Genomic DNA, 26090 nt, shown 5'->3' on the forward strand with positions numbered 1-26090 from the left:
AAGGTTTGATACAGAGGTATAGAATAAGTTATAGGAAGATTGCCCACTAGAATATTGACATCGGTAGAAAATTCCCTCGAGGAAAACACCCATCAATAGAAAACTTTCATCTACGGAAAATTGTTTGACTTAATATGTAGTGATTCATTAAACGATTTGTCCCATCTACTGATGGGACTAACCCATCTAAGGATTATATATATATAATATAGTTTTCCTGTAAGAGTACCTATTTATTACCTTCCTTCACTGTGACTGTGAAGATACTGCTGTTATACTCTATGACGTCAAATCTGTCAGTCTTGCCCCGCAGTCGATACGGTACATCAAATTATAAAAATTTATTATTATAACACTAACTTATTAAACATCGAATGGTTGTATTATTCTCAACACAAGAACTACTATCAATTCTTTGTTTCAAATCTCATATTTTAATTTTGACTTGCCATATGCATATATTATTAACACATACAAGTTCTTTTGGTTTTTATTTATAAAATCTGTAGTGCCTCTATGATTAATTGATTCCCTAAGAAGAAGAAAAAACCTACTTCTATCAGATAAGGCTTAAATATCTATTTTTGTGATAAGTCTTCATTTTATTGTCAAAAATGAAACAATTTTTCAAATAAATATATTTATCTACTTATTATTAGGGTTAGTTTTCGGTCTGAAAATCCTAGACTGCTCTGTCACCTTTATGATTTTTAATGGACACAACAAATTTGGTGCTTTAAAGAATCTCAGTCTAGATCCGTCCTATGTATGTTCCAAAATTATGAACCTCACAATAATTACGTCATATGAAGTTAAATGTGAATCAATACATATTGATGTTAATTGTTATTTTTTTTTTGAATATGTTAAAAAAGAAACCGAACATCAATATGATAACCCTGACAGTTTAAAAAATGTTTTGGAGGTGAGCTTCTTAGCTGTTATGATGTTTCATTAAATTAGCTACAAGCAGCTCTTACGAATGTAGAGGAGTATAAGGAAATTTACAAGGAAATAGGCCAAATTACTCGGACGTTGGTCCTCAATTCAGGGGAATCCGTAGGTTTGTGCTGAGGGGCTGTGGCCTCCTCACCCAAATTAAGGTTTTTACCAGAAAATTTAATATTTGAAACTTAATGAAATGTTTTTGATTTCCACAGAGAAATTAATTCTCTATGAATAGCTATAGGTTTTTTAATTATTTCTCAAAAAAATTAATTTTTGAAATTTATTTCAAATAAAAAAAAATTCCAAAAATATTTTTTTTGCAAATAATTGGCTTCAAGTATTTTTTTACAAAAAAATAAAAAATTTGTGATTAGCTATGGATTTTTAAAAATTTTCTTCAAAAATTTAATTTTTGAAAATTATTTTCAAAATACTAAAAAAAATTTTCCAAAAAAATTCTTTTTTTGCAAATAAATCAATTCTAGTATTTTTTTCCAAAAAAAAAAATTTTTTGTGAATAGCTATGGATTTTTGAAATTTTTCTTCAAAAATTGAATTTTTGAAATTGATTTTGAATTTGTTTACAAAAAAAAAAATTGGGGGTATTCAATAAAAAAATCCAAAAAACAAGCCCCCTACCCCCTTTATATATTTCAAACGGACGTTCCTACAATTCTGTCCTTAGTTCAACAAGGACTATTATTTATAATTCTGGAATAAATCCTCAGCCTCCGTCTTTTATGATTACACACAAATATTCCATCTGGTTATGTATATATCAATGATAACTTGTATGTAGTGGAAAGGGAAGTTCACTAATTAAGAATTAAATAATAATTACAACAGCTTTGGAAAAGAAAATTCACTTCTCTGGTTCCCAACTTGAAAAAAAACGGGCTAGCTAAAAAATGCAAACGATTAGCATCACTATGCATTAATCATATTTGTACAGAGCATTAGTCCGCTCAAGAAATCCTGAGGACGTTATTGCTCAGTTACTAATTTTGTGAGTGCGTTACTGCTCGTTTTTAAAGCAATGAGCGCACTCCTGCTCATTTTATAGCTCCTACAGGTCTATTTGAATTTGACAACTCTTTATGACTGCAATTAAGTTCAATATATTGCAAATTCAAGTCTGCAGTACGATTTTTGACAGCCATTCATTATTTTCAATAGCTTAATCTGACCTAATACTTTCGTAAGATTTTTAGATCTGTTATCAATTTACAACATAAAAATATAAGAAAATCGTATTTCAGTTCGAAAAATTCGTTTACAACAATCTAGATGTATCTTCCAATAGTATCTCCACAAAAGGAAGGAGCTGACGTAACCGATATCTGATTCTTCTTAAAGTGGCCCGGTACATGAGAGGCAAACACGTCAACCGAAACAGCATAGAATCACAGATACAGTATGCAAAATAGATTCTTGCTTATCTTGATGGATAACTTTAACCGTAGAGTCTTTCAATCTTTACAATTATTCTTTATCATTATATAAAAACATACAAAATAATACAGTCTTATTTAAATGAGCGAAAATTTGAGGGATTTTATCGTTCTTCTAAAATGATGAGCTCGCTCCCGCTCTTGCTCAAGAATTTTGAGCGCCGCTCACAAATGCTTTGTATTTGTACAAGGTATTCCTAAATGTAATTATATTGTCACGGTTCATGATGGATAGAAGAAACAGCCGTGATACATTACAGGATGAGTACAAGGCGAATAAAACACGATCCATTCCACCTCTCAGGTCAACCCTCAGTTCACGGATCGACTCGTAGTCCCTCCCTTTCCCTGATACTCCATAAGAGACGAACTTGCTACATAATGAGACCTTCCATCTATTTACAAAATCTCTCAAAGGGCCAAATCATTCGATAGAGTCGAGATTCTTCTTCTCCTATTCAAATAGTAATCTTCACTTGTTATTTAAAAGGTTGCTCTAATTGATTTTCAACTTTCCGCTGTCGCTGTCTCCAATTTGGAGATAGAATGAGAAGATATGACGTGCGTGCAAACCTGACCCTATTAATTTAGGGGATACTGAATAAAATATTTTTACCGTCTTATTTCCTCCTGTTTCCCTACATTTTTTATCCAATTTAAAGGGTATTTTATGTCTTTTATACAATATTATTATTAGTAATAATATATATTTGTTTACCACCATTTAATATTGAAGCCATTATTAGCAGTCTGCAATAGAAATAGGCCATTTTAACGGCCTTGTATGGATTCTTTTCCCCAAAAATTATAGCATTTGTATACTGGGTTGTACAAAAGATTTGGGATGATTTTAAAAGCTAAATAAGTAACTGTATACTACTAGAATTTGATTCTTCTTCCTATTTTACAAAGAGCCCGGAGTATCCTCTTTTTTGTACGTTAAATTCAAAACTTTTGAGTTTATTAGTGATGGGACGAATAATCGGAATAAGAAACGAAAAATTGAGGTGGTTTTTTTTTTTGAATCTGGATCGACATTGGAAAAATATTATTTAATTTCCAATTCTTATTTATTTGTGTTGCTTAACTATTTATTACTTTTCTAGGTTATGAAAAAAAAAATAGACTCCTTCAAAATCAAGGAATTTTTGCTTTTTACGAGGAAATTTGAAAATTAATATTTGAAATTAAATTAAATTTTGCCCATTTTTTTCCACAAAGTATAAGCTTTCTGTGAATAAATATGTATTTTTTTAATTTTTCGAAGAAAAATTTGATAATTGAATTTTTTTTTTTGATAAAATTTTATATGATAAGTTTAATATTTGAAACTTTTTTCCAAAAAAACTTTATTTAGAGAAGAACTTTGAAATTTTGAAGAAAAAAATTTTTAGCAGTTGTAAATTTTTGAAATTTTTTTATAACAAATTAATTTTTTTGAGATTATGCATGGGTTTTTTGAAAAAAAATTTGGGAATAGTTGTAGATTTTTGAAATAAAGTTATATATCAAATTTTTTTTTAATTTAACATTTAAAATTGAATTTTTCAATTTTTGGATTTATTTTCAAAAAAATTCTACAAACCAAGACTGTAGACACCCCTGTAAGCAGAGTTGTATTTTTTAAGTATTGTTTAACATCATGAAGAATCGGTATCGACATTTGTAATTTTTACTAGAATCTCATCGGAATCGGCATAGGGATTGATTTTTGTATCGTCCCATCACTAGAGTTTATTAACCTATTATTATTATATATTATGTCCCAAAAACAACAAAAGGGAAAGATTGCAATCTTACTTGGCGCAATAATATCCCCAAAAGCAGTTATTGTCGCCAATTTTGGCTCTAAGCCAACTGTCTACCGTGTCAAGGAGCCCCTAAATGAGATTAAGGATCTTGGAGAAGCTCTCAGGAGTGATCGTCCAAGAAAATTGGCTACTGAAGCTATTTTTAACGCCTTTAAATAGCAGCCGGATCTTTTGTACGATCCGGTATATACAGTTCCTTTAGAAAAACGCGGAAAAAAAGAGCGTGCTCTCGTTTTATTTTTGCTCGTTACTTCGCAAAGGAAACTCTGAAAATTATGTGAAACACCTTGTTGAAATCCTTTGTTATTATTCTTTATGATCAATTACAGTTATATTTAACGCAACTCTTCATCAATAGCGTTTTACACGTACCATGAAAAAAAAACACTTTAGGTCCAAGTGTCATCACAGTCCGACCCCAGGTGCTATAAATGGTGCAATTAGTAACTTTTGATAGTTTTTTCTCCCTACTAAAGTTCCAATCAAATGGATCATAGTTTATGGTCATACCTTGAAATTAAATTTATTATTATTTTATCGTGACAATCCATTTGGACTACTTTAAGTACAAATAGCGGCGCATCCCAAGGTGTTAATAAGAATAATTTGATTATAGAAATCGAGGAATTCACAATGACTTTTGATAAAAATAAGCCTAACTTCTTTTATGTTGATGGGTCAAATATATATTTGGTATAAAATGTTTTCTTTCCAACTTTTCATCTTAAAGAGAGTCAAAGGGCGAAGGTCAAAATGTTCTTTAAAAAACTTTGTGCAGTTTTTGAAATTTTTTTAACTAAAAAAGAATATAAAAAACTTTTTCTGATTGGAATTAAAGTTCAAAAATAAGGAAATATAATTTCTTGCTTTCTTCAAATTGTTAAATACAAAGTATACACATGAATGAAAGAAAAATAATAAAAAAGTTTTTTTTTTACATTGAGTAATGGTCTTCCATTTGAATTGTTTAGAGACTTTTAAAATAAGGGTGAATTATATTTATCATATATAACATTCGGGCCTTAAAAAAGGGTGATTATTAGTGCTATTTATTCGGTCCAATCCAGTCTATTATTAGGACGGGTACTGTCAGACGCTGGGACTGGTCCTTAGGACTGTCAGTCCCAGAACAGATTAAAAAAATAAAAAATAAAGTTAATTGACGTAATCAAGGACGGAACTTAATAAGTTTTAGAACTGATTTGCAGGACTGAAAGTTCATTTTCCAATTCGGAAGGACATAAAGCAACACGGGGGGGCTAGCAGACAATAGCGCCCCCTGCCTGTGAATATACTTGATGCCAGTGATGTAAATCCGGTGTATTTATTTAGTTGGGCTGGTTTTTTATAATTTTAGTTAAAATTGTAGGTCCTTGTTGGCCTCAGAGTAGAGTTGTGGATCAATATTAGAGTCATTCTAGCAAATGTCCTTGTTTATATCCTTTTCTCCTTCCTCCCTTGTCACAGTTGTTGTAGCTGATCTAATGAAACGTCATGAACATCATTCTTTCTCTCCTCCAAAACATTCTTCAAATTGTTAGGGTTACAATGTGTTGATTTTCGGTTTCTTTTATTTTTTTACATACCCTTTCTACACTGGATGTTCGGGGATTGGGAGCGGGCTAGCCCAGTGAATATACTTTGATTACATACACCACAACTACAACAAAGGAACCCCTTTCATATGGTTATATACAATTCTTAATAAGCAGTACACACTTTATGAAATAAAACCAAAAATATTATATTAGTAGTAGTAAATAGTATATATATATATATTTATTTTTTGAACTACATTTATGGCGTTAGAGGATATTTGTCTCTGCTTATCTGTAAGTATTTATTGTGTACTACATCTCTGCTTACTTTTTATTGTTCATAAAAACTAAAAAGATGGAGGAAGGGAGAGAATAATGAAAGTTTTTATCTTTGTATTGTTTTCGAAAGTGACATAGATTCGATGATTTTTAGTATTTTGTTATTCTTATTTTAGCTCGTTTCCTATTTATAGCTATGAAATGATATAGAGTGTTTTCATATGACATCAGTATTGTTTATGTTGGGTGTTTTGGGGGCCTAGACAAGTTACTAGGGGCGTTGCAGCGGCTCGGCAAATTATGCAAAAGAGTAAACAATTTAATATTTCAAATTTTTTCAAAACAATTAGTTTGTTGTGAATAGCTATGGATTTTTGTAATTATTTTTCTAAAAAGTTTAATAATTGAGGTTTTTTTCCGGAAATTTTAATTTTTTGTCAATAGCTATGGATTTTTTTTTTTTTAAATCGAAAAAGTTTAATATTTGTAATTTAATTTTTGATGAATAGCAATAGATTATTAAAAAAAATTAAAGAATTTTATTTTTTGTGAATATCTATTGCTTTTTTGAATTTTTTTCAAAAAATTTATTTTTTGTGAATAAGTTGGGATTTTTGAAATTTTTTTTTAAAAAGTTTAGTAATTGATTTTTTTTTTTCTGAAAAGTTGAATAATTGAATTTTTTTTCCAAAAATTTTAATTTTTTGTGAATAACTAGGGATTTTTGAAAAAATAAATTCCAAAAAGTTTAATATTTGTAATTTAATTTTTTAATTTTTTGTGAATAGCAATAGATTATTGTTATTTTTTTCAGGAATTTTATTTTTTGTGAATACTTATTTATTTTTAAAAAATTTTTGAAAATTTTTATTTTATGTGAATAGGTTTGGATTTTTCAAATTTTTTTCTTAAAAATTTAATATTTAAAATTCATTTATAAAATGTTATCCAAAAAAAATTTTTATTTGTAAATAGCTCTAGATTTTTGAAATTTTTTTCAAAAATTTTATTTTTTGAGAAAAGCTACGGAATTTTGTAGTTTTTGAAATTTTTTATTTATACAAATTCAAAAAACATGACACTGCTCCCTAAAAAATATAATCTTGCGGACGCCCCTGGTTAACAATGAAACCCCTTTTTCATTCATATTAAGGAAAATAGTAAACTATTGGATGTCAAAATGTCACCAAAAAATAAAAGGGCTTAAACCTTAACCTCCATTAAAAATGTATAACTTTATTACCTAGTTTAATTATATATCTTACCCTAAAATATGTTAACGGTATGTTATTTCACCGTTATACAATCTTAGTTCCATATTTTAGACAATAAATTATCTAATACAATGGAACAAATACAAATCGTACAAATCCAGCCCGTTTTAGGGATTTCCATTACACATTAATTGTTAAACATTCAGATATGACTGTTTATCATAGCCATACAAAAGTATTGAGTTTTACATTTTTGATTCTTAAAGCCATTTGATAAAATACGGTCAAGATATATTGGAAATTCGTATAATTATATTGTAAAAACATCAACTATAAGTCCCTAAGATGGAGTCGCCTTCAATTATGATGCATTAAATGACGTCAGGGAAAAAGTTCTATTGCCATTTAATAATTATAAATATTAAATAGACGGAACTTTATAAAAAGAGTCACTCAACCTCGTTCAGGGAAGGGTAATATTCTTTTCCTCTGAGAAAAAAGCCTTTTCTACTGTGAATAATCAAATAACGAACTTTGTCAAAGTATAAGGCTTATTATAGACCTTTTTTTTTTATTTAAAAAAGGGATTTGTTGTCAAAATTAGCTTTTTTTAGGTCTATTGTATCCTCTCAAATATGATACTATGAGTCAAAAATTGTATTTTATATATTTTTCGGTATTAAGTTTCCTAATAAAAATATTGTACACCTTGACCTTCATAATTTATTGGGTTTCTATAGCGTACTCAATGATTTGCAGTTTCCCTGTTTTACCATACATAACATAGCAAAATGTACTCTTGTCGAAGTAATAAGTTGTTTTTATACAATAATGAGGAACAAAAAATATGTTCTAGTACTAACAGTCCTTAGAACCAATCCAATCGAAAGAATAAGGCCAACATAATACTAGTGGATATACTTTATATTTGAATGTTCTCCTCTCAAGCTTCCTGCCTGCTTCGTTCTTTTATTTCCCTTCCAAAAATGTCCCACATTTTTAACCTACATCGAATATAAATACTTCTGTAGGAAGAAAAAAGAAATAAGCAGCCTCTAATCCAGTGGTAGTGGTTGTTCCCTATCTATATTTATTGTACATATTAGTGTTGGGGTTCGGTCTGGAAATCCTAGACCGGTCTGAGACCAACAAACAATCTCGGTCTGGACCGGCCTCATATAAAAGTTCGGTCTAGATCGGTCCAAAGGAAAAAGTTGCTCTAGTTCGGTCCAAAAAAAATCGGTCTAGACCGATTTTACTGATAAATTATTTATAACATGACACCATTTTCAAGTACAATGACGTCATACAAAGTTTAAACACAGAGATAGCTCGCATGAATAAATTTATGTTATATGTATACAGTATTTGTTTTAGAACATATTTTGAGATTTTCAAGGTTATCCAGATATTTATTCTTTGTTAAATATAATGAATAAATCAATGACGGTCGATCTAGAAAAGAAAGAAATTTGGTCTCTCATAATATATATATGAGACCGGAAAAAATCGGTTCAAAGGGTAAGACCGAAAAAAAAAACGTCCACAAAGTGAGACTGCAAAAAACAGTCCATGGTCTGAGACTGCGGTCTGGACCGAAATATCGGTCCAGATCGGTCTAGAAAAAATTAATTAAGACCGAACCGGAAAAACAAATCGGCGTTGGACCGAGTCTCAACACTAGTACATATAGATACATAAATGGTTGGGCATTTAATGAGGCTTTAAAAATATTTGCTCTGTTTAAGGGGGGAGGGGGGAGGGACATTAATAATAAGAAAGTTAGTGGAAGAAGGGTGGAGACCCTCTGTACATCTGTATAATATGTACAACACCATGTCTTCTTTTTCTTTTTGGTTCACCGAGTTGTTACTTCAAGTCTTTTTGGGAATATCTTGTACTTTGTACATAAATCGCTTGTTCTTTTTAATAATGGTAATACTTGTAATCATTCTCACTGTCATAGAATGCCCCCTTAGACTAGAAGAGTCGCCCCCCTTTAGAGAATAATTAGATGTAATACTATTTAAGAAGTATATACATACTAGTATTAGGTATCAGTCAGAATGGCCTGGACGGGTCTGAGAACATTATGATTTTTAGTGTACCGAACTGATTCGGTCATTTAAAGAAGTTCGGTCTGGACGAGTCTTATTTAAAATTCGGTTTTGATCGATTCTATAATGGTCGTGGGAAAAGTCCGTGCAAAGTCCAGGAGATGGTACTCTCTTGGAAGAACACAATGCAACTTTCTGCCAGATTGGTCTATTTCTTTCTGTTTGGCATTCGTTTGAATCAGGGGTTCGGCTGGAAAGATTATGGTGACTGTCTTTTTGACTTAATAAGGAATAATTATCATCGACTATCTAGAAAAGAGTAAAACTATTACAGGTGAATATTATTTATCGTTATTGGACCGTTTGAAAAACGAGTTGTAAGAGGAACGCACATGATTGGTCAACAAAAAAGTCATTCCCCATCAGGAAAAATTAATAGAAATAAGGTTCCATCTTGAGATCCCCACAGGAATAGCAATCTCATGCACCTTTACTCTACTGCCATTCAGTACTATGTCATGGATTTTATCAATTATTTCGGGTGTAGTAACCTCAAAAGGGCGTCCAGAACGTTCAGAGTCACTTATAACCCCTTGGGCACTCTGAAAATTTTGAAATTACTTATAAACTATTGTTATCGAAGGTGCTGAGTCCCCATAATGTTTATCAAATTTATGTTTGCCCATTATAAGTTAATGTTTCATCAGCACACAAACGGCTTTTTCTTCCATTTTTTGAAAATCACTCCACTTCCTCGATTTAAACGAATTTCAGAGAGAAACAAATAGACTTTGCACAAACATTTCAAACAACTCTCGTATTAGAATTAGAATTATATCAGTTCAAGCAGTGAACACTTCAACAGGTATTGAATAATAATATCTTCATAGATGTTCATAATTGGCACACTATCAACTGATTTTGAGGCTTTTTTCTGTTTCTTTTTGGAGGAAAGGTTGCGTGGTACAATAAGGGTAACGATATGATGAAATTTCCTTCCATAAATCATAACTCAAATATCAGGAGTGGGGATGAAAGGGATCTAAGATCGCGGTTTGGAACAAAATATCGCTTCAATTTGGTTATAAAGCTTTGCTTAAAACCAAACTGGGGAAAAATCGGTCTTGGACCGAGTCTCAACTCTAGTACATACATATGGGAAGAAAGAAAAAACATGACTTTGCATATAAGTGGTTGTATTGTCACGATATAAATATATTCGTTCATAGTTATTGTATAATATGATATCTCTTTACAGATAAGGAAGAAATGTCTTTCTTTATAATAGTACGTTCCTCTTCACTTAATTAATGCAATTTCCCTCCTATTCTTTGTCTTTATATAGTATAAATAAATTTGTAAGAAACTAAATGTTATACAATAAAAAAATGATGATTCATTTATGATTTATCCCTGAAGCGATTGTTGCAGGGATAAATCATACAGAATTAGACACTAATCCATTTTGGGACTTGGGATAAATAAGAGAAGGTCCTTTTTATATCATAAGCCATAACTTATGATAACCGTTATATGTATATTGCCTCAATATGATTATTAGAATAAGCTATTTTCCTTAAAGGAATATTTTTTGTTTAGTTAAGATTGCACATGATTTATAGGGGATTCCTTCTTTAAAGTACATATATAGTTTCAGGTACATTCTACATAACTACAAAGTCTTATATCTCATATATTGTGTATAAAAAAATGTATTTTCGATTACCAAGGAATTTAATTTACAATTTTCTTTTGCAGGTTTTCCATCCTATGACGCCATTCGCTCCCTCTCCTACCAAGAGGCAGATGTATTCCTTCTATGCTACAAAATATCCGATCCTGCATCCCTGTATAACGTCAAGAATAAATGGTCTGCTGAGGTTCGTCGACATCGCCCTGATGTTCCCATTATTCTCTGTGGCTGTCACTCGGAACTACGACATGACTCAGTAACCATGGCTCAGCTATCAAAAACAGGACGTTCTCCTGTGACGATTGAGCAGGCTCTTGCAATATGCTGTGAAATTCAAGCTGTTAACTACATTGAAACCTCAGCAAAGGAAAACTCAAATGATGAGGCATTTGAGGTTTGTGCCATTGCTGCAATTAAACGGATTCACACTTTCAAACGGAAGGCTCCCTGTCGGAATTCCTCTTCCTCATCATCTTCGCTCTCCTCTACCTCTTCTCTCTTTCAACCCTCCTCAAAGTTTCGCAGAAGTCCCAGTACTCACTCCAATATAAGTCTCCAAATGTCCTCTAAAGGTATTATCCATCCTCGAAGTACTGAAGAGGATCATGAAAATAACAATATTCAAATTAACCCTCGCATCCTGAGGGGAAGCATCAAAAGCCCAACGCCTTCCATGTATGATCGTGGAAGCTGCAACTCCTCATTCTCAGAAGACCTAACTACTAGAACTCGAGCACATCCCGTCATATCAGAATCCGTTGATGAAGAATTCATAATTCCTTCTGTAGCTTCATCAAGGCCTAATAGTTTCTGTGATCCTGGAAATGCTTCTCGACAGCGACCCACCACTCTTTTCAATTTACCTCCTGATACTATATCAATCTCATCATCCGAGTCAGGAACCCCAAATGCTGCAAGAGTGAGACCAAATGGACTGAGTCAACGGACTTCTTATCGTTCGAACCGACGAAAAGCTGCTATACCCGTTCCTACTCCGATGTCACCTCTTGGCGGATCTCTGTCCAGTTTTGATATTAAATCTCCTACAGAGAGTGCAAGTTTTTGCCAGTCTCCAATTAGTAGTATTGGTATTTCTTCAGCCTCATCACCACCTCCCCCATTTGGACTGAGAGAGGATTTCGCTCACAGAAGGAGCTGTGGAAGTGATACCTCTTCCTTCACAGGAAGTTCCTCATCCAAAATTATCCATGGGAATCTAGTTCAAATGGAGGAGGAGGAGGCGGCTTCAATCCAAAAACCTGTTGATCCCGAACTCATCAATAATTTGAGTTTTATCTCCCCTAAATCCGGGGTCTATCGACCGGCTAATGATAGTAAACGGCACAAACAGCATTGCTCTGTTATGTAGAAAAACGCATCCCATGACGCAGACATGCATTTTGAAATGGCATTACACTAAAGACTTTATTAATTTTCATGGTTAGTTTATATTACCGGTGGTTTATCAATTAAAATAGTCGTGGTGGCCTGTCACAGGGATCCATTCGATCTCACAAGAACCACTCAGGGACTTTTTGAGGGTCCCCCACCCTCCTTCAAACAATAGAACAATAATAATGTCTTTCTCATTCATTTTGTCAATTAATTAATTATAAAATATGAAATGTCTCTCCTCTTCAAAAGCAATTAGTACTTATATATCAAACCGCTCCTAAGGCATATTATCTACTTTTATGTATTGATGAAGCAAGGGAAACTCGACATATTGAGGTTTACATATATACATACACCTATATAATCAAATATAATTTTCCTCACCTTTCTTCAATAATTATAAATGACTCAAATATATTCTAAACACCTACATTGATTAAATGTAATTATGTGTTATGATAAAAGCAATATCGTTGTAAAGGTTGATTGATATTTTTGATGAAATAATTATTTATGATATAATTTCCTAATGTAATATTATTATTAAAAAAAATACCTCCCTAAAACGTACTTACTTTGAAATGATCATTATCGACTTTTTAATTATCACATTGATTTTGATGACCTTCAAGCTCCTTTTGTATTGTGCCCCCCCCCTCCCCCCACTTATTTTGTGAATTCCTTCACACATGTATTAGAATGGTTTATTATAAACCAACATTTTTATTTTTTTTTTGTTCATCTCATTCAAATCCCTTTTCTATTATAATTACATACAAAATTATTATTTTCATCTATTCGTTATTAAATTATTAGAAACAATGTTTAAAAAAAATCAATCTTTTTAGTATTGTTGTTAGTCTTTTTTTTATAAAATATAATATTGAGTCCTACTTTATGTGAAAATAAAAATAATATTTAAGTTGTATTGAATCCCTTGTTGCTTTATTTTTGCTTTAGCAAAGTAGAAATAAATTATCTGCAAGGTAGTGTGACAGTACTGGGTGTAGATAAAGTAATGAGACACTCTAATTGACAGTTTTGAATAGGTGTTGTTGATTAAATCTTAAAGTTCCGATTATTTATGAATAGCTTAGATTCTAAGTCAACAAAAATCCTGTATATGTCGCGATGGAGGCAAGAAGGGCCATCATAAGTAACTTAAACCGCGCTGGGAGGACTATCTTGGACATTCCAAAGGCCTTAAACGTCAGCAAGGCCACAGTCTGTCGGATCAGAAATCGTTTGGCTAATGGAGATAACCTTAAGAGCAAACCCAAAGGAGGAAGGCCCACTAAAGTGAAGCCTGAAAACATCATGGAGGCCTTTAAGGTCAACCCAACAATGAAGATGTCAGAGTACGCCAAGAAGAAGAAGGTGCATCGATCTACTGCGGGCAAGACCATACGAGAGGATAGAGGAAGGTCACTTAGAAGAATTGAGAGGCCTCTTCTGTCCCAATGTCAAAAAGAACTCCGTCTTCAGTGATGTCGACAACTCTGGAATGATCTGATGTACAAAAGCAACCGCGTAATATTTTTCTCTGATGAAAATAACTTTACCGTTGACCCCGTCTACAACAAGCAAAATGATCGGGTGGTATGCTTTGGCAAGGCTGACAAGATCATAAGGACAGTCACCAAGATCAAACATCCGGCTTCTGTGATGATGTTGGGTGTTGCGGCATCAACTGGAGAAAAAATGAATTGAATCGCCATAGCTCATGGACAGCACGCTCAGGAGTGATTCCCTTAAATTTGATGTGTTTATATTCGCTCCCTGGGGATTCCTGGAGAAATAAATATACTATATGTATATGGATTTCACCAAAAGATTCGTCTGTTAGATGGAGCAAATGCAATACTGTAATGTTTACTTATACCTAATCAGAGCAACTCCACCTGACCAAAAAAAGGAACATTTAAAAAAAAAATGCTTCAAATTTGGTTTTCAGATGGATACCGGTTACTTGCGGCCGACTATTTGATGTTGTTGAAGGTAAATGTGGTTCCATAGACCACCAAGACAATGAATAAGTCCAACAAGGTCACTCACATATTTCAGCAAGACGGGGCTTCAGCCCCATACTACTAATATTGTACAAGAAGTGATGGGTAGCAACATGAACTTCTGGCCGCAGTAACTTTGGCCCCCTCAGAGCTCAGATCTGAATCCACTTGATTACTACATCTGGAGCCAAATTGAGAGGAAGGCCTTCAAAGTCTGCCACCCGAATGTTGATGCACTGAAGACCTCTGTTAATCAGCAGTGGAAGATCATGAAAAAGGACTACATTGGCAATGTGTGCAAGGGGTTCTGGAGGCTGTCGTTGAGACTGATAGTGCCCAGATTCATAATTAATGTGTATTGTGATATAGTAAAAAATATTATAAAATAAAATTTTATATGTACAACATCATCTTGATCAATAATGAGCATTTTAATGACTACTTAGAGGCATGCCTCAGTGCTTTTCTTACACTCAGTATTTAGGGAGTTGTATTATTTTGGAACAAGATGGCGCCCCTTTCGATGGCTTGGTAAATTAACTTAAATAAATAAACGCTAAAAGACTAGGGGAAGGAGTAGACACTCAGTAGAAGAAGGGTATATTTTTTTCCTTCACTTTGCTGACTACCCTAAGGTCTTAATGGCAATTTATGTAAGACTTTCTGCCCTTAATTTAATTATTTATGATAAATAGCCAATACTTATTAATTACAATATATTTTTGTATATATAACGCCGATAGCGTATTGTAATAATTGATTAACTTCGACTAAAAAAATTATAGATAAAGATAAACGATTATAGGTACTGTTCATTTTTTATGCCGCTGTATCAATAAAGTCTTCCAAAATATATTCAAGAAGCGATTTAGCAACCTAATTAAAACTCAAAAATTTAATTATTTAATGAATATAACACAAAATCCTGCAAGATCTAATTGAAAAAGAAATAATAAATGTATCCTTGTCCGACTTTCATAGTATTAAGACAAAAAATTATTCGGAAATATTTCCAAGTTCGTTTTAAGATGTACGCAAAACTTTCTCAAAAGAGACGAACAGAGAAAAGAGGAATGAGGAACAATGTTCGAGCAAGTAAAATGGTAAGCATGCATGAATTTGTACAATACATGTATTGACTATTGGCCACATTTAATTATAATTAATTACTTAAATGTTTTATTTTCTAATAATATTATTTTAGTTTATACTGTAAAATACACTTGAGTATTTATTATTTAAAAAGTAAATTTGGCTCTTTTTGAACTTTATATTTATTTAAAAAAATTAAATTTTTAATTGAATTCTATAACAAAGTTAATACAACAAAATATTAAGCACTATTTTATAAAAAATAATCAATTTAATTCATGACTCATCAGAGAATAACAACTATATTCTGTCAAAAAAGTAATCGGAATTGTTAATTTAAACTGCCCACGATGAAGGGGATTTAAAATATTTTTTTTTCTAGGTCGGTAGTAGTGTCTTTCCTTATGATGCCGAGTTTCAGCGTAATTTGTAGACCAGTTTGCTTCCAACAGCTGGATATGTCGGTCTACCTCACTAGTGCTCCATTCTGATGAGTGTTGCCTTGTTTGTATGTATTACTCGTAGACCCACGTCCCATAACTCCCTTAAGCGTGTATGACGATTTTTTTGTTCAGTGATTGTTCAATAATTTTGTTCATTGCATGAATCGTGCAGCACTTGTGAGGTAGACTGAAATATACAAACTAGTCTTGCAGATCGCTCTCAAACTTGGATTCATAAGGAAAGACGACCTAGAAAAAATGTGTTTAAATCCCTTCAGTGCGGACAATTTAAATTAACAATTGCCGGTACTTTTTTGTCAGAATGTACATATATGTTGGTGTATTAGGTATAGATGAAGATCTTATTCCTTTCCCAAATATTTTTGTTGTTTTTATAGATTTTGTGTCTTTCTCTTGAGTCCTTTTTGTCAACCCCATTATATTTATAGTCCTTATTTGTGCCTGGATAATTAGTGCTACATTACTTGTAATTAGAGCAATTATTGAATCCTCGGACATAGGACAATAGTCTAATCTTACATGCAAGGTCCTTACAATAATTTTTCTACTTGGGGGAGGGGGAATGTATTTTAGACAGAATGTTTTTTGAATGAACTATTTCTTTAGAATAGACATATTTAACAAATATAGCCCCTCAACACAAAACCAAGTTAGAATGAATTGTCTCTTGTATTAATATAAGAATTATTGTAAATTTATAACAACAAAATTGTTCTTAAAATCCATTCAGTGCAAGGTTGTACCCGGTTCAAATTCAGCTGTTCTATCGTTACAGATCTGGACAATTAAAACAAGGGGTATAGCTAAAAAAAATCGGGCCCTAGAAATACAAATAGGGTCGCAGTTACCTTATACACAGAGTGCGTAGTCCCTCCGAAAACTAAGGTTGCTTAAGACAATGGGTTTCAAAGTGGGGCATTGAGGGGAGCCTTGGGGGGGATAGCAGGAAGATAGAGAATTGAGGATTACTTTCCGTCTATACATGATTCGTATATAGGGGTCCTTGGCTAAAAATATTATTAGTGTAGGGAGGCCATGGCATAGTAAAGTTTGGGAAACCATAGGTTAAGAAATTTTATAGTCATCATATGATAGGGCTACGACAATCTTAGTGGGGGACCTGGATGTATAATCTATCCAACCACTTTCCTCCTTTATTTACACCGTTTCGTCCTTATAATCACTTTTCCAGATACATAAAAAGCCCTTAGCTATTTGGAACTTCGATACAACTGTATCACCCAGGCGACGTAAAAAAATGAATGGAAAATGCTGCAATTGTATACAAAAACAACTCAGAAAATTCACTTATTGATTAAAGCAAATTTATTATTTATAATATATATTGTATTTTCTTTATTAACAAAAGAACAAGAACCGAGATCGACAAACAGTATATTGCGGTTCCGGTATCGCTTCGACTTTTTATCAGTTCCTTTCGTGGTTCATGAATCGGAACCGGTAGACCGATAAGGGCACAACTTTGTTTGAGTGTGTTGTACATTCCACATAAAGTAGCCAAAATAGATTGATAGTGTTTGAAATAGCATACTGGAGCTAATATAAGTCTCATAAATCAAATAAAGGTTCTTCACATAGCTAAAAGTATTAGTTATCTCAACTCACACCTCAAACTTAAATGCACAACCTATCATTCCCTCAAATTTTTCTATGAAATATTGGGCAGTATGTATATCAAGTCAAGAAATATATATATATTTTTTTTTGACAACATACGTTCATTGTATGATAAAAAGCTTGATTATTTCGACAAAGAAATTTAAATAAAAGGGTAAAGCCCCTCCCATGGTCACAGGCCTGCTGACATTTTAGGACACTGATAAAAGTCGTCATAAATAGTTTTCTTCTATGTGATTAAATTAAAAAATATATATAGCTATTTAACTAAACTTTAACTAATAAAATCCTTGTTGTTAACAATTTTTTAGGGGGGGATTTGATTTGATCGATAATTTAGGCGTCTACAGGGTGAGGACTCAAAAGTTACTATCTTCTTCGAGGCTGTCTAGCCTCAGTTCTAAAAGTCTCACAATTTTGTTCTTCGCACCATTTGAAAGAACTTACAAAAAGCTACAAATTTAATGTTGTTTTATTTTTTTACGATCCAAAATTTCCGAGCAATACAGCAGAGGCCATACGTCCTCGGACAAGAAGATCTTCACAGTGGACGCTGTTCTGAGCAGGAAAAATGATCGCTACTTGGCTTAATCAAGAGTTCATGTCTAGGGAACCTTCCGGGCCAAACATCCAGCTCAGATAAGGGTCCTCGGCGTTGTAGCGCCTGACGTCAGCAAGATGTCTCTTTATTTCTTCAAGGCCAACGAGAAACTCAACACAGACGTCTACTACAAGGTCCTCAGATATCATATCTTGACCGTGATGAAGGAGGAGTGGAACAGTTTATCTTCGGATGTCATAAAGCCAGGCTGTACTTCCGTTCGTCCCCATATTGAAGCCATATTTCAGAATAGAGGGGACGTATTGAGTAAAAAGTTTAGAAAAATGTTGAATTAGCAACTTTTACAATCTAAAGTTTGTCATAAAAATGTGACAAATAAAAATATGATGAAGTGAAAACGGCTTTTAAAATTTTCTGAGGTTTGATTCCTCACCCCGTAGACCCAGGTGTACTAACTCGATTTAATTTTTAGCAAAAATTATATTTAAGTCATTTTAAATGAAGTGACGACATTAGTTCCTTGTGTTTAAATCGAGTTAGTGCGACCGCTTACACTAATTGCATTTTTATATATTGAATTAACGTCTGATGGTATTCAAGATAAAGGCAGTGCTTTTAGAAAGTGGGTATTTGGTACACTTAGCCTGAGCTCTGCATTTTAACATAGATATAGATCAGTTAAAAGTTTTTATCTTATTAAATAAAGAAAAAAAATTTATAGCACTTATTATTAAATATCATCCGAAAAATTTACAAACCATATTGTCAAAAATGTCAAATGTATTAAAAAAAGTGACAAATAAATGTCAGCTTCATAAATTAAAATAAATGAGTTTGTCAAACCTCTCCCGCCCCCTATGAAAAAAAATCCAGGTCATACCCCTGAAAAAGTCCCATATTTTCTATTTAACTCAGGACTCGCTTATGGGTACAACCGGCCAGAATGGATCATGGAGACTCAGTGCTCACATTAATTTAACTTTACAAAATTAATTAGTGCTTAACCTGTTAGTGTAGATTCCACTGTGAGTTATGTTTCGATTAGCTAATCAATAATACCCATAAAAAAAAATTAAATAATTACATGAGATAACAAAAAAAAAATTTTTTTTGTTCGATTCTTCATTTAAGTTCATAATTTAAAGACGGTTTACGAATCTGTAATTACGATTTTATAGGTTTGGGTCAACTTTTATAAATGAAAAAATATTAACAGCCTAAATGAAAGTCAGCCTAGTCAAATATGTGCTTATATTTTATTTGCAATCATCCAATCTTCAAAAAAATACAACTTAATGTTTTTAAAACTATCTTATTTTAAGGGTTTGTGCTTAAAAAGGAATAACACGCTGGTTTTCCATTGCTTTTACGCCAAGGGAACTTATTTGAAGTGTAAATGATTAAGGTTTCATTATAAAAAAAAGAAAGAGTAGTTGGTTCTAAAAGGTTTAATTTTAGCTTCAATGTTGATTTAATATAATTTTTATATGCAGAAATTTCTCGAGGTTTAGAGCCGAAATTTTTAAAATTCCGTGATATAGTATAAAAGAATATATCCAAGTAATTGATTTGTAAAAAATGGAGCATACATATGTATATATCAATGTATCAACATCTTATTGATTTTTTCCCTTCATAAATTGAAAGCAACTCAATAATCAGCTGAACTAGACCTTTTAGACATTTTTTATAGAGTGAAACCTTGCGTAAGAAGTATATTTAGTATTATCTAGAGACTAAAGTACTGTTTGGCGGAGGTTTAATCTTCACTCGTTTGTTAATAAACCTCATCTAAAGTTACATTTATTATTTATTTATTTGATATAAAGTACTAACCTTTTCTGTTTTTTTTTTTTTTTTTTGTATATTAACTTTAACTACACACACTCGTTGTTAAAAATGAGTCCTCAACGCATATTTTATAGTACTGAACTGTATTACGAATAAGTTATAAGGGTCTACAGAAGAGTGTCGTTTTTCATCATTTCTAAGCCTAAAAATGGAAAGATATCGAGTTCATAGCAAGATACAGAATCAATAAAAACACTTTTTCATCATAAAAAACACATTTACATAAGTTTTAACAATCCACCTTTTAATTTGGGGATTGTTTTAAAGGTAAAAAAATGGCTTTGAAGGATCATAGTCTCGCATTACTATAATCCCAGATATTTCAGAATTCAGATGACTGAGAGAAAAACTGAGATCAGTTTTGGACTCTGAGCTCATAGATAAATTTGGTTAATGTTTTCAATTCATTTGTACAAAATCTCCCCTCCCCCACACACACCTAATTGTTCCCATGTGAAATTTAAACTTTACATAAACTCCTTTGGTGTAAAAAAACATTTAAAAACCCTAGGAATTTTTCCTGGAATTAAAAACATCTTTACAAAGTCAAATTTAGTTGACTTGGTTTATCAATATTAACTTTGACTATAGGGAGTTTGTCCTTAGAATTGGTCATATTTTGGATTGGACTGGATTGAAAATTTAGGACTGACACAAATGTATCTCGTAGTAAACTTTTTTTTATACTCAAAAAATTCTTATTAAGATGAAGAAATGATGATTTAAAGATCTGATTTAGGTACTTCATGAACGGAAAGTAAAAAGCAAAATTAATTTTGTAAGGCAATTGAATCCTTCATTTAATTGTTCTGTATCTACAACCCAGATATGGAACACAAAAGATTCATGTATATAAATATTAATGGACAAGGTATATGACAATACATAAGTTAAAAAATCGACAGGTCATGTCTGGATTTATTTACAGGTTGTGAGAATGTTTAGTGAGAGAAAGAATGAATTAAAGACTTGTATATCATTTCTTCATGAACATAAAATACATGAACCGTATGTAGATTGACTTTTTTAGAAACTTGTACCCCCGAATTATGATTGGATGATTTTTTTGAAAATGTTGAATTAAATATAATTTTGAAAGTGATTTGAGTAAAGAAAGCCAGGCATAAAATAATTTATGTTATTAGCTTATATCTACATAAACAAGAGAGAAAAAGTATATTTCATTTACCAATTTTTCAGTTTACCCACTCATAAAAAAGAGAACGGTGGATAATTTTAATAAAAGGTTTATTTTAACAGTGATTATATGAACAAAATAGTTGTGTTTGGAGGTTAAAAATGCCAAGTATAATCCCAGGAATGGAATCTCTACCGTTAGGCATGGGGTGGAAACATTATGTATTGTGGGTGATTCTCTGCTAGAGGGACAGAACAACTTCACCGCATCGAAAGGAGGATAGACAAGGTCATATACCTCCCCTGGAAATCTATGGCGATAATCTCCTTATTTTAACAGAAAAAAATTGACCGATCTGTCCTTAAGTGGGTGTGTGTTCTTCCAAGAGATGCTACTAACTAAACATAACCTGAATACGCGGAAGTAGTGTCTCCTCTCGGACTTTGCATGGACTTTTTAAACGACCCTTGTATATATGTATAATTTTGGATATAAAAATAATATTTCTATTATTTTAATACAAGCCTAACAATCACATACATAAAAATAAAATCCTTAGAGCCTTCAAGAACCTAAATTGATTGTATTATCGTCATTTGCTTTAATGAATCTCAGCGATGACCTATCTTTTTTACGACAGGATTCGTACAAATATTGTATTAATGTTACACTTTAGTATATTCTGCACAGGAATAATACTATATTTATTATTTAGATAAGCTCTTTACGACCTACATATACAAGATCCGTGGCCTACTTTTGAGTTTGCAGCCTACCTTTTGATAAACATTTATCTGAAACATAATATTTAAAAAAAAAACTAGATATTTGTATTACATACAAATGTGAGTTAACCAAGGCGAACTGGGGTTAGGGCTCCCCCGATATTCGTACAAAGTAATATTTTTGTTGGAAACTACCGAATTAAAAAATAAATTTATTTGTGGGGCCCAAAAAATATAAAAAACCAGGCCCTACATTTTATAGTAATACACTAATAACTATGACCTTTTAAAATGTTTTATGCGTGAGTTTTATTTTTAGTTGAGTAAAATAAAGATGATTTAAGTAGTTTTGGGATCAACATAAACCTATAAATGATATAGGAAATTAGTTTAATAAAAAAATTGACAAGCAATTACCCTAATGTACAGATGTTTTCGCAAATTTTATGAGTAATTAAGATGATATTTTATGTAAAATACATTTTCTAAAAAAATACATATACAGAATGCATATGTTAATTATTTTTAAGCTTCTTTCTTAATTGGTAAAATTGAAGTTCGTAAAAATATTTTGACCAAGTAGTCGATTGACCACTCTACTATTTATTTTATACCACATATTCAATGAGTATCTCAAAAATATTCTATAATCTTTATCTTCTATCATCATTACTTTTCATAGATTGCATGAAACAACGAAACGGACATTCCATTGTATACGTATTATGTACAAAGTAGGTCATTAAACAAGGTGGAAACTAAAAATGTAGATAGTTTATGTGTTACCCTTACATGCTTTATATAAATGGGGGTCCGCTAGGGGTAGGATGGAGGGGCTTTAGCCCTTCTCAAATATCCAAATCTCCAAGAAATTAAATTCATCCATTTTTTATTCCAAAAAATGTAATTTTTCAATATTATTTATTCAAAAAAAATAATTTTTTGTAAACAACTCTAGATATTTGAATTTTTATACAAAAAAATTAATATTCTAAATTTCATTTTTTTTTTGTGAAAGGTTGTAGATTTTTGAAATCTTTTTGCACAAAATTAAATTTTTGTGAATAGCTATCGATTTCTTAAATTGTCTTCACAAAAATTTAATATTAAATTTTAATTTTGGAAATTTTTTTCCAAAAAAAATTTTAATTTTTAAAATGCTTAATTTTGTGTGAGCATCTTTAATTTTTAATTAAATTGCTTAAATTGTAAGCAGCTAAAAATTTTAATTTTTTAAAATGCTTAATTTTGTGTATGCAGCTGTAAATTTTTTTCCAAAAAATTTAATTTTTTATGAATAAGAATGAATTTTTGACATTTTTCTAAAAACTATAATTTGATAGTTGGGGATTTTTGAAAAATTTAATATTTGAAATGTTTTTCCAAAAAATTAAATTTTGTGTAAGCAACTCTAAATTTTTGACATTTTTTTCTCAAAAGTATAATTTTTTTGAATAGCTGAGGGTTTTAGAAGAAATTTAATATTTGAAATTTTTTCCCAAAAATTTAATTTTTCTAATTTTTTCTTCAAAAAAATTAACTTTGAATTTTGAAAAAAAAATTCAAACAATTTTATTTTACAAAATTCCAAAACAATTTATTTTTTTTCAAAAAAAAATTCCAAAAACCAAGCCGCTCCCAAAAAAATTTACATAGCTCTGTGTACGCCCCTAATATATCTTACTAATACAGAAAAATTTCCCTGTCTTTATAAATGACAACAGTTTACTGGGTGCACACTGCTTATGGAACTCTATGATGTATATCATAAACAACTTTTGATCTATGAAATAACAATGTAGTCGTATTCATAAAATATTCCAGGCGTGTGCAAATAACATCGGACGTGTATACAGAGTGCACTATATATAGTGATCCCTTATGTAAAAAAAAAAAATTATTTTTTTATATATGAGACAATTAGGTAGTCGTGTTAATGAAGTATTAGTGGGGTGTGCTTGCTATTACAAGAACATTGCTTTGTTTGATTTTTTTTATTGGTTTCTCATGTATATATACATAGGGATGTGAAAATTGTCAAAATCCTCGTGGGCACACATTAAAAAAAAAAAAGAATATATTGGTAATCTGTCAAATAAATATATATATATGTATTTATTTGATTTAATGTCAAAGTATATAACATTTTTAGCGAAGAATGATTGGTTGATTTTGACCCTGTGGCCTATAGTTCCATCCACATGGAAGTTGCAAAGAAGTTTTTTTAACAATATGAACAGTGCTCCTAGGCACACCAATTAGCTTTGAAATCTCAGTTGGAGATCACAATAATTGAACTTGTGACCTTGAGTCTTCCACTCTGATGACGTTCTACGCTCAATTAAAAAATGTTAAATGCTGATTTAAATCAGTCTTTTACAACTTCATTATTTTATATTGTACGAGTCTGTAAATTTTTAGTTTTCACTTGGTGTAAATGTGATGTTAATGAATCAATTCTTGATTCAGTATATACTAAAAATAAATATGATATCATGACTCTGAAAAGCTGTTTACGTCTATTTAGTATGTAAATCCGTGTTATTAATAATTACTATTATTGGAGCAGATATCCATGAAATAATTATTCTTTAGTCATTGTGTAGTTGTACAGCTATTGGAGTCAGTGTCGTAACTCCAGGGGACAAATTTTCATAAATTTTTAATACTATTCAGTTAGTTGTTAAACATCTTAGTATATCATTTTATGATTTTAAGAAGATTTTTATTTTTTCTAGTATAAACGGGAATTTCCTTCTCTTGAAGGCATTGCTGAATCATGGAGTTATGAAATCATTAATGTCCCACAAAGTGTATTTACGTCATTTCCATTACTCATGAAATACAATTATTTTATATTACAATATTGTAACTGAAACATTGATTAGAAATTTCTAATGTAACTAATCAACATAAAAGCAAGTTAGAATGATTTTTCTAAGAATGGAGTGTGGATTAAATTTGTATTCTTTGACAAATTATTCTCAATTTCTATCAATAAATCATTCTTATTAATCCTTTGGGTGCACCTCAAATCGCACTTGTAATACCTAAAATGGATCTCCACAATAAAATAATGATATTTGGATGGATCATATTCAAAAGAAGCCATATCAGGGGTATTATAAGCCTATAATATTTAGGAAAAATATTGCTGAAATCTTTTTGTATCTTGACTTATCTGAAAAATTTGAATATATTGCCTATAGTACTTCTATGAAATATTGGGAGGTAAGTCTGTGCAAAGTCTAAGAGATATATATTTAGCTAGTAGCATCTCTTGGAAGAACACACCAACTTTCAGCTAGATCTGTCAATTTCTTTCATGTTGGCATTTGTTTCAATCGAGGAAGTGATGTGTTTTTCTAAAAATGGACGAAAAACAATTTTGAGTGTTGATTAAACATAACTTCATGAAGAGCAGAACCCATCAGGAGCCTTAAAAAGCTTGATAAACAGTATATGGGCTCTGCAACTTCGATTAGAACAGTTTATGAGTGGTTTTAAAACTTTTGGAGTGTCCATATGAACACAAGTGACTCTGGACGCCCTGTTGAGGTTACTACTTCAGAAATTATTGATAAAATCCATGATGTGTTGATGGATGACAGAAGAGTGAAGGTACATGAGATTACTAGTGCTGTTGGTATCTCGAGATGGAACCCTATTTCCATCAATTTTGCGACCACAACTCCCGAGATTTGAGCTGGTGCATTGTCGTGATGGAAAATCCCTTTTTTTTGTGTGCCAATCGTGGGCGTTTTTCTTGCAGCTTGGTTTTCAAACGGTCCAAAAACGATGAATAATTTGAATATGTAATAGTTTTACCCTTTTTCAGATAGTCGATGAGGATTATTCCTTGCGAATCCAAAAGACAGTCCCCATAATCGATTCCTCGATTCAAACGAATGCCAATGAGAAAGAAATAGACACATCTGTCTAAAAGTTGATGTGTGTTCTTCCAAGAGATGCTACTAACTAAACATAACGTTGATATGGGCAAGTAGTGCCATCTCTTGGACTTTTTCATTGACATTTCAAACTCCCCTTTTTAAATTAAGTAAAAAATATATTTGGATTTTCTCTTTTTTTTACATTTCAAGATTGCTTTTATGTTGATGCACCACAAGTGCGTTTTGAGTATGGTGGTTTTCTTTCTTTAGAAAAGATTTGATTTCCTAAATGTACATTGTACAATAGTATGTTTTTTTTTTTCCAGGTTTAT

General features: G+C 31.6%; 1 protein-coding gene across 1 annotated transcript in view; it reads left to right on the forward strand.

The window, feature by feature from the left end:
• Window positions 1-13319, forward strand: part of LOC121118012 (uncharacterized) — a 75059-nt gene extending 61740 nt beyond the window's left edge. Inside the window, exon 3 of the mRNA XM_040712547.2 lies at window positions 11057-13319. Coding sequence (XP_040568481.1) covers window positions 11057-12360 — 1304 coding nt within the window. The 3' untranslated portion in view covers window positions 12361-13319. The remainder of the gene's footprint in view (window positions 1-11056) is intronic.
• Window positions 13320-26090: the final 12771 nt, after the last annotated feature.

Source organism: Lepeophtheirus salmonis, chromosome 5, assembly GCF_016086655.4.
Source record: "Lepeophtheirus salmonis chromosome 5, UVic_Lsal_1.4, whole genome shotgun sequence".
NCBI lineage: Eukaryota > Metazoa > Arthropoda > Copepoda > Siphonostomatoida > Caligidae > Lepeophtheirus > Lepeophtheirus salmonis.